We start from the raw sequence: 9,965 nt of genomic DNA, 5'->3' as shown, positions 1-9,965 counted from the left end.
ACTTCACAGGCAGCTTCCTGGCAGTATCTGTGCCTCTTGTGCTGAGGGAACCATTTAACTGCCACTTTCCCATATTCCCCTCCCCCAACATACTTTAAGTGTCCCCAGACCACATTCCAGACCAGAGCTTACACTGGGGTGGAACCTGAGCCTGCCCAGCTGAGGTCAGAAGAGAGAGGTCATGAGCCAGATGACTTGCCACTCAGAGCCATACTTGTTTGAGCACGTGGTGACCTGCACAAAGAAACCTTACAAACTATGACCAGGCCCAGAATAGACAGGGAGGGGCCTTGTGAGGACCACAAACCCATTTGGGCAGGCTCTGGAACTGGAATTAAAAGCCTCTTAAATAGCCTTGGAGCCTAGGCAGCTGCCTCCCAAGTATGGCTGGAGATGTGGAGGTGGGCTGCCTGCCTCCTCCTTCCCTGCCCCCAGAGGCCACATGTTTCTGGCTCAGAGCTGTACAGGCACACATACCAATTAGGGTACCAACCACAGCTGCTCACGCGCTCTGCCAGTTTCCTGCCGTGCCTGGAATAGAACCCGGGCGCCCAGCACCCCGCCCTCTGCAGCCTGGCTCTCAGAAACAAAACCCTGCTTCCATCTCAGCAACCACGCAAACCACCCCTCCTCCGACGCAAGAAAAGTCGCCACCAGATGCTTAGTTGGTAGGCTTGGTTTCCATGACAACAGACTTCTGGAGCTGGCAGAACCCTTGAACCGGCTCCGTGTCAGCTCTGAGAGACTCAGCGCAGAGGATGCTCAGAGGCGGCCTCCCCACCCCCCCAACCCCGCGCCCCGCGCTTGGGCATGCCCTCGCCGACCCCCTTGATAACACCATTGGGTCTTTCTGTCCTGCCCCTTCTGGCTTTCCCGCCCCCCACGCTGTTTCCTGCAGCTTCTTTGGTGGCAGCAACCTCAAATCCCTCTGAGCTTCCAAGAGGTTGGTGGAGGAGGCGGGAGATGGGCTAGGCGACGAGGGAAAGCACGGAAGGAGGCAGGGCATCTGGGTCTGCGGGCAATCTCACGTCCTGCATACCCTTTCTGTCCCCTTGACACCCCCTCTCTCCCGCACACACGCAAGAAAGCGGGGATCCCACCGTTTCCATGGCGTTGCTGCAGGGAGGCAACCTAAAACGTGAATTCCAGATGGGAAAACAGAGGCAACCTATAGACTCGGCTTTCGGAGAATCGCCTCCAGCATTCCTTCCCACCCTTTCTCGGTTCCCAACCCCCTGGGCAGTGGGGTTTAGGGAGTTGGGGGGCGTGGAGGAAGGCAGGCAAAGGAGAACCCACCCTCTTCCGGCGAAGCCTGCGAGGGCGCTCCGGGGTGGTAATTTTAGCAGAGAAGGGGCGGAACTCAGGAAAATCCACCGCCCCCTCTTTAGCTCTATTTGCCAACCCGCGCCCGCCTCCGCGCAAGGGTCTCCTCTTCTGCCTGGAGACAGCTGCGCACGCACACCGCCACGCCGCGCGCGGAGGGCCCCTCCCCCACGGCGGACCCGCAAGCCCATGACACACGCATTGTACAGATCCACAAGCACCACTACCGTCGTGCACTATTACACATGCACGTGGTGTTGCACGCATACACAGCCGCATTTAACAAATACACAGACTCTCGGGCCATGACAAACAAAACCAAGATGCGAACACAATAATCGCCTCCGGAACCTGCTCTTCTTCCAGCATATACCTCTTATCATTTCAGCCACACATGCCAGGAGCCCCCATCTCTTACACAGAAACGTTCAACCTTTCAGAAGAAACCCTTTAATTTTTTTTTTGTCAAAGAAAAAAAGCCATATAAATATTAGAGTATAAAACTTGCGTGAGACACAGGAAGGGGGGTGGGGAGCTACGTGACTATGCGAAGAGAAGCGCTTATAGGAGTCAGTACGCGGGAGGGGGTCGCCGCAGCGCGTGACACAGCACAAAACACAGCACGGGCCGCCGCAGGCAGATTTGGGGACAGACGGCTGCGCGAAGCCCGCCGCCCCCTGCCCACTCGCCATCACGGAAAAGCACGCAGCACTACATACACTATTGGCTATTCTACACCAGCCAAAAGAGGGAGGGGGCTCTACACTCTACTGTAAGGGCGGGGGTGGGGTTCTCGCGAAGCCCCGCTGGATGAACGGGACCCCCGGGCAGAAGGGGGTGGGCACAGGAAGGTCTATGCACAAGGAGGCACTGGGGGACTTTAACCAGGCTCTGGCCACTAGGGGGCGGACTGGGGGCCTGGGCAGCGGGCTTCACAGAGAAGACATGGCACCTGGCAAGTTGAAGGACTGGGGATTCGGGAATGCAGGGGCCCTAATCCTGGGCTGACACTTTCTATCTACTTGGTCCCTGCTCTAGCTCCTTGCCTCCTCAACCCAGGGACCAAAAATGGCCTAGCTGGCCCATCCTTCCTGCTGGGGCCACAGTGATCCTTCAACCAGCAGCACCTCTGGAGTACCCAGCACCCACAGAGGCCCCACTGAACTCTCCAGGGGACCTGGTCCCAAACCTGCTCAGAATTTCCCTGGACTGTAATGCCAGTTTAAATCCACTGGTGCTGGTAGCTCAGCCCAAAGCTGGCTGCCTGGGCTGCCCTGTATACGACAGATGAGGGTCCAGCCTGGTGCTTGATTTATGGCTGGAATTTGGGGATCTGGTCAGTATCCTGGTGGCATACAGAGCCTCCCGCAAGCCCTGTTAACTGATGGGTCGAGCTTTGTCCATCCCCCCATCAACATACCTACCTTTCCCTTCTGTATCTTACCACCCCATACTGTCTGAGAACATGCAATGGAATCTCTTGTTTGGGAAGAGGGAAGTCACAGCATGCAGTGGGAACATCAAACAATAAAAAATGAAACAAAAGACTGGTCCCCAGGGTGTCGGGAAGAGGCATGGTAGCAAAATGCCCTCCCCAAATCCAGCAAGCGTCAGTACCACGGCAATGGTGACCAGGTCTCCCAAAACTTGAGCTTGGTCTCAGGTTCTGGAAGGAGGTGAAGGGACTGGCACCAAACCATGCTCTGGGGGAAGTTTGAGGATTGAAGGAGAGGCCAAGAGGTCATGATGCCCTTCCAGTACTTCAAAACTATCATCCTTTTTAGGTCACCAGGTACCTCAACACCCCAACCACTTACTCAAGAAAGAGGAGCTGTTGAGAAGGGTGGGGTGGGGTGGGTAGGAGGGAGGCAGGGGATGGATGGGCCTGATTGGAATTGGAAGATGGAAGAGTTCAGCTGTAACTAAAGGGGGGTGACAAATGGTGTCTACACTAACCCCACTACCCCCACGGGCACAGCAATTGATTGGATGGGGGTCCCCAGCAGAACTCCCTTTGCATATTCAATCCCCTGGGGGCAGAGAGGGGGGTGTTGACAGGGCACTTGTTTCTGTTTCCCAAGGGGAGCATGGCCTGGGCCCCTACCAGGATCCTGGGGGTGAGCCCTGAAAATCCGAGGCCTGGGTACAGGTAGGGAGAGGCTGGGCTGGTTGGGGAGGGAGGCTGCCCTGTGGCTCCAGGCCTGGCCTCCGAATTACTTCTTCTCCTTCTTGCCTGACTTCTTCTTGTTCCCGTTGCCACTTGCCGGGGTCTTGCCATCTCGCTTGCCAGCTGCGTTGGTCAGAGTGGCATTGCTGCCGGGGATGTAGACATTCTGGCGGTAGTCGGGCACGTGCTGCAGGGTGAACTGGGGCCCATAGCGGGCACTGAGGCCCATGGTGCCGGCGCCCCCTCCCAGGGTGGAGCTTCCATCAGCAGCTTCTGCAGAGACAAGGGAAGGTGAGGGGCTGAACTTCAGGGTCCCCAACAGTCACTCTCTTATAGCACAAGTAGTTAATGAATACCTGCAAAGTTCCCAGCCCCAACCTCACTGAGCACTGGAAATGCCGTCTCTATCCCCAAGGGGTAGACGTAAGAGGCTCAGGAGTGATAGCCTAGGTTTGATCCTAACTCTTTTACCTACTACCTGTGATCCTGGTCAAATCTACCTAAACTCCCCATGTCTCCTCAGTTTGCTGATCTGCAAAATGGGGATAATAATAGTACTTACCTCTTCTGGTTGTGGTGAAGGCTAACCAAGATGATATACGTACAGCTACACGGCAAGGTCTTCAAACATGCTGGCTGTTATTTCTCTCAGGTCTGAGACACTGACTCAAGTCCCTGCCCTGCCCAAGGCAGCCTCTCTGGTCTCCACACTAGACCATGGGCTCCCGGAGGGCCGTGACAAGGGAGCTCGTGCTCGTGCAGCTCCTATCCTTCTCCCCGAGTGCTGGGCACAGAGGGCAGTTCGTTGTTCCATCATTAGTTAGGAGGGGTGCTCTTCCAGGCATTCATCTCATGACAGCAGTTGATGCCAACCCGGTGCCAAGCACCTTGCTAGATGCTGCACATGCAGGACGGCTTTTAACCTCAACACAACAACCCAGGGAGGTGTGTGCTATTATTCCCGCTTTCTAGCTGAGGGGAGCAAGGCTCAGAGAAGCTAAAAGACTAGCCCGAGGCCATACCGGCCAGGACAGGTGAGGGCAGCGCTAAGTCTAAGTGTATCTTAAGCATATGCTGTAGAGTGTGGTTGTCGCCACCACCAATGGCCTGGACCTCCTTACTCCTCTGAGGGTAAAGGAGGGGAGAGAGGACAGTGATGAGCTGTGTTCTATGAGGCTGAGATGATGAAGATCCCAGACCAGATGTCCTGAGTACAGTGTAGGCACACGCTCAGTGACAGAGCTATAGGTGACATCAAAGAGCCTCCAGCCCAACTTCCCGCTGGTCACAACAAAAACTGGGGCCCAGAGAAGTACAAATTCTGGCCCTGGCTCTGCGTTGCCTGGGAGCTTGTTAGAATCACAGACACTCAGAATCTGCATTTTAACAAGATCTCCAGGTAATCTGTCTGCACGTTAAAAGAAGAGAAACAAAGACGTACCCTCCCCATTGGGGTTTCCTGAGGACTCAAGGAGACGGTGCGCAGGCGCATGGTAAGTGCTCACTAGATCTTAGCTGCTGCCATCTGACCATCCCCATCACACAAGGTCACTGCTTCCCCCTGCATGCTCCCTGACTGCCTCCAGGGGGATTAAAAAACCAAGAGTTTTGATGACTCTGGCTGATGTCTCAGGAGGCTCCTGTTGGAGTCTTCAGGTGGTGGAAGGGTTAAAAGCCCAAGAATGCCCAGCCCAGCCCCTCAGGCAGAAGGGCTCCCCCCCCACCCCCGACACTGGCCTCCCACTACCCCTGCCCCAGACCCTGGATGACTAAAGCTGGAGAGGCTGAGTAATCCTGGGACACCAACCAGGGATTGAGAAATAAGAGACAGGAAATATTTTCAGGGAACAAACCCGAGTGGGAGGGGTGTAAGAGAAGGCAGAGGAAAGATGAGCCTGGGCCTCGCCGCCTCCTCACTCCAGTGCTCAGGTTTCTACAGCCTCCATTTCAAGTCCCAAATCCCAGGATCCCGTGGCCTTGTGGGGGGGGGAGTGGGTTGGGTGGGAGGGAGCAGCTGCCCACTTCCTCTTCTCTTTCCCCAGGCCAGGCCCTCCCCGAGCCCTTTCACTCCACTGACAATTCCCCAATTCCCTGTTTTCCCTAATTAACTCCAGAAGGGGGCCCCATCCTCCATTGCCCTGCCCCCTCCCCCTCCCCTCCCACAGCCCCTCCTCCAGCCTAGGACTTCAAGTGCTGGGGGGAGGGGGCCCAGATCCGGCTTCAAGAGCCAGGATTCCAGAATGATTTAGGGGCTTGAGGGGAGGACCTCAGAGGCGCCAGAGAGAGCATGCACTCGAGAGAGACAGAAAGACACATGCACACAAAGAAAAAGAGGAAGAAATGGGGAGAAACAAGGAGAAGGGAGGCAGAAATAGATAGATAGGAAGGGCTTGACTGGGTAACTGGAAGCCAAGCCCACCCACATCCTATAGGCACCCAAGATCTCTAAGGAGCATCTGAGTGTACGCAAATCACAAAACCAGCCCCTGCCACCTCCTCCCCTAAAGCACAGACCTGATGTTGGCCTGGGCCCTATCGATGCAGTGAAGCTGGGCTGGACCGGGAGGAAAGAAGATGGGGAGACCTAGAGTGTAACAGAAAGAGACTGACGCTGGAGTTGCGTCTGGTCACCTCTGCCATGATGAGCTCCGTGACCTTGGCCGAGGCCCTGCCTGACTCAGGCCACTGTTTACCCATCTATAAATCTGAGGGGGAGCAGTTGGATAGCAAGCTCTGACCTTCTGTAGCATCAAGTCTCCAACGGCCCCTCCTTCTACCCCTGCAAGACCCATACTGGGCAGGAACCAGGATGCTCCCTTAGTCCAAGGAGAAACAGACTTTGAAGAGCAGCAAGGAAAAAACACCCGGGCATCCTCCAGCCTGGAGGAGGTGGGAGCAGGGCCAGCCTCCTCTCCTGTGCCAGCCTCTCCTGAGGAAGCAGCTTCCAGCCCTAACCTCCCCTCTCCTCCTGCCCCGGGGCTGAGGGCAGCCACTCCAGAGCAGCCCAGAGGTCTGGTCAAGCCAGACCAGAGCCAGCTGAGCTGCAAACCGCAGCCTCCTTGAGAGCACACCTTCCCTGAAGTGTTTATTTAAAAAGCCTCCCAAGTACACTGACTCTCCGGCTGACTTACTCCCCTGTGGCAGCCCCGCAGGCCTGGCTGGGCCGGACTCCAGGGCCAGGGAGCGGGTGTGAGAGTGAGAAGAGGGCCTGACCCCACCACCTCCGCCTGCAAGGCCCACCCCCCCCCCCAAGGCCCCGGCTTACACTTGGGTCAGGCCCTGTGTGGCCAGAGGGGTGAAGCCCGGGCGGCCAGCCTGCCGTGACTCAGGGGACCTTCTGGGAGGGTTTGGGACTATAAATACTGACTCCGTTTCTGTTTTCAAAATCTGGATTTTAGGCTAAAAAGCCTGCTTCCTGGCCTTAGGGTTCAAAGCCACACTAGCTAAATATACCTTACTGTCTGTTTACTTCTCTCAAGAACCCAACTTTTGGCATCTTCTCAGACCTAGCCACTTGCCTTTTTCATCCTCAGCATCTGGCCTCTCTTAGAATTACAGCCCCAGACCTGGGCCAGCTCTGTCCCAGAAGGCTGGCCCCCCACCCCTGCCACTTCCCCCTCACTCTTCTCTACCCAGGGCCTGGCCCCACTCAGCCTCAGACATCTGGGGAAGGCTTGTCAGATTCAGCAAATAAAAGCCAAGGGTGGCCAGTTAACTCTGAATTTCAGGTAAACAGTGAGCAATTTTTTGTGTGTGTTAGCATGTCCCAGTTCTAACATTTGGGACCTACTTATGCTAAAATATGATTTGTTGTTTATCTGAATTTAAAAATCAAGTGGCCATCCTGTATTTTATCTGGAACTCTAATCTGAGAGAATAATGCAGGGAGGGCATCGAGAGAAGTTCAGCCTCTAAAAGTGTTCAGCGAAAAGGGAAACTGAGGCTGGATTGAAAGCCAGACATGGTCACTGGAGGAGAAAGAGCACGAACTTGGGAGTCGGGCTGGCTTGGAATCACTAGTCTGCAGCTCAAAGTGGGTGCCTTGGAGCAAGTGATGTCTCAATTTCCTCAGGACACGGGCATGACTCTGGTGATCATGGTTCTGCCTCTCCCCGGCTCTACCCACCGGCCCTCAGCTCGCTCTGTAAGGCCAGTGCCTTCCTCCTCTGCCAGTCTCCATACAAGCCCAGGATGTGCTGCTCCGGAGCTAGTCCTTATTAACGGGCATTCTTCTAATCCTGGCTTCTACGCCACCGTGGGTCACGTGAGATAATAGTTATTCAGTTTTAGCCCCTGCATAGAGTGCCCTTACTCTCTGCCAGCCCTTGTGCTGAGGCCTTACATTCTGCCCTCACGACCCCACAAGCAGATCTGTTACTGTTATACTGACTTTAGAGTCAGTGAAACTGCAGCCCAGAGGGGCCGAGTAACTTGCCCGAGGACGCTCAGCCAAGGGGTGGCACTAGGATTCAATCCAGGCCAGCCTGCCTCCAAAGCCTGCAGCACTTTTCGGTACCAGTGATGTTATTCTGCTTGCCCGCTCAGGACTCCTGTTACTCCTCAGGGATGACAGCCATCATCTGAATCTCTAGTGCCTGTTCAAGCTCTTCGTTAGCCTTGTGGGAAAACCAAAATCCTGCTCTGGAGGTGGGGGCAACAAAAGAGAGAAGGGATCTCATGTGCCCAGAGTGTGCTCTCCCTGCTGGGGAGGGACTGAGGGCCTGTGTGTGCCAGGCCCAGCAGGTCCTGCTTTGTGGTATCATCTCACTGATCCGCAGAGCAACTCTTTGAAGTCTCTGCCCCTATTTTGTTGGCTGAGGAAACTGAGGTTTAGAGAGAGAAAGCACATTGATCAGAGTCACAAAGATAGTGAGGGGTAGAGTTAGGACCTGACTGATAGCGGTCCCCTTCTAGGGGCTGGACTTTTAGCCACTACTCCCCACTTGTCCTGCAAAGATCTTCCCTTGTTCACTTCCCTCTGTGCATCCCAGGACACCTCCCCCCTCAGCTATTCCCTCATGTGGCTTTATAACCTGCAGCTATCAGCCCTCTCAGACCTGCCGATAGGTCCGGAGGAACCACACAGGCGGAAAGCCGGTCTCAGGGCACGGTGCTGTGGGATGCACCCCAGAAGCCCGGGGCTCCCATCCTGCGCATACTGGCACAACTCACCACTGGCGGAGGCCAAGATCATGGCTTGCAGCATCTCTGTGTCAAACTGGTTGTTGGGCCAGGTGCCGGTTTCATCGCCATTTTGGGAGCTGGGGAGAGAGTGGGATGGTGAGTTTGGTCTCCCGGGCCAGCCCAGCTCACATTCCTCCCGTCCTCTCCCAGGGCTCCCAGATCTATCCCAATCCCCAGCCAGCACCCAAGCCCTGCTCCCTTTCAGCAAGTTAGGAGGCAGCTTATACAACCCGGAAGCCAGATCCCCATTTGCCACTTCCCCAAACCAGCTTTCTCCGGTTTCAGACACCATGGCCCTTGGAGGGGGGTGGGGGGGCGCAGCAGGACACACTGCAGCTTGTCCTCCCTGAGGAAGCAGAGGCTCCCATTGAGGGAGGGCAGGACGGTGGAGGTGGGAAATGAGAGAAGATGTGTCAGAGCTGGAGAAAAGCATGAAAACTCAGGGGGAGAGGTGGGAGGCCCCACAAGGCCTGGGAGCAGGGAGACAGAGGTTTTTAAAACTCAAATCTGATCACTTCAGTGGCTTGCTGAGTCACCAGAATCAAACCCACGGTCACATAAGAACCAGCCCTGCCTGTGTTATAAGAACACTCTCAACCCCACTCCCTAGCATTCTATCATCAAACCTTTTCTGAGGTACTTCCCCTAATTCCTCAGACTCTCTCTTGCAGCGCATCCTGGGCAGATAAATGCAAATTGCCTACCTCTGCCTCGGTAACATGAATATGATTTGCCAGAGGGAATCCCTAAACCCACCCAGGCTAGACTAGGTGCCTCCACTGTTCTTCCAACCCCACGGCTGCCCCGGGGGCACGGCTGCTGTACCATCTGCTCCGCCCCAGATCCAGCTCCGTGAGCTCTGGAACCAGGCCCCTGCCCTTTCCTACTGAAGCACCTTGTTAAGACCTTTAGGTGCTCCAAGCATTGAGAGAAACGTGAAGTGATTCTCAATTGTTAAATTGTTAACCTGTAAAAGAACTCTAAGGAATGCCAACTCAACTTGGATTTTTCCCATAGTGACTATTTCTGTGCTTTGGGGGGGAATTTTCAAGGATTAAATGATTTCCATTTTTGAGGGGAGGGGGAAGCAGCCTGACAGACACCCAGTCTATTAGGTGACCCTTGCATGGTCTGCAACACCTAAGTTCATCAATACATACTTGGAGCCTGAATGAGTGGGAGACCTGTGGAGTTACGTTACTACGGGGTAAGATGTGGCACCAGGGCAGCGGCTGCAGGGAACACCTTAGAGGCTTTAAAGAGTGAGTGAGTGTGAGTGAGTGAGTGCAAG

General features: G+C 55.2%; 1 protein-coding gene across 26 annotated transcripts in view; it reads right to left on the bottom strand.

Moving 5' to 3' along the window:
- Positions 1–1,757: 1,757 nt before the first annotated feature.
- The window catches only part of LOC105090796 (protocadherin gamma-C4), a 165,890-nt gene continuing 157,682 nt past the window's right edge, over positions 1,758–9,965 (bottom strand). For 24 of the 26 annotated variants that reach the window (XM_031449217.2, XM_064484386.1, XM_031449208.2 and 21 more), the window contains exons 3-4: positions 8,663–8,751; positions 3,358–3,763 (exon numbers count right to left, since the gene is read on the bottom strand). In XM_031449217.2, coding sequence (XP_031305077.1) covers positions 3,537–3,763; positions 8,663–8,751 — 316 coding nt within the window. In that variant the 3' untranslated portion in view covers positions 3,358–3,536. Of the gene's footprint in view, positions 3,764–8,662; positions 8,752–9,965 lie in introns of all 26 variants that reach the window. The other 2 variants (XM_031449197.2, XM_031449218.2) reach the window with 1 other exon arrangement.

This window comes from Camelus dromedarius, chromosome 3 (genome assembly GCF_036321535.1).
Source record: "Camelus dromedarius isolate mCamDro1 chromosome 3, mCamDro1.pat, whole genome shotgun sequence".
Classification (NCBI taxonomy): domain Eukaryota; kingdom Metazoa; phylum Chordata; class Mammalia; order Artiodactyla; family Camelidae; genus Camelus; species Camelus dromedarius.
This window is presented reverse-complemented; position numbering and strand designations above follow the sequence as displayed.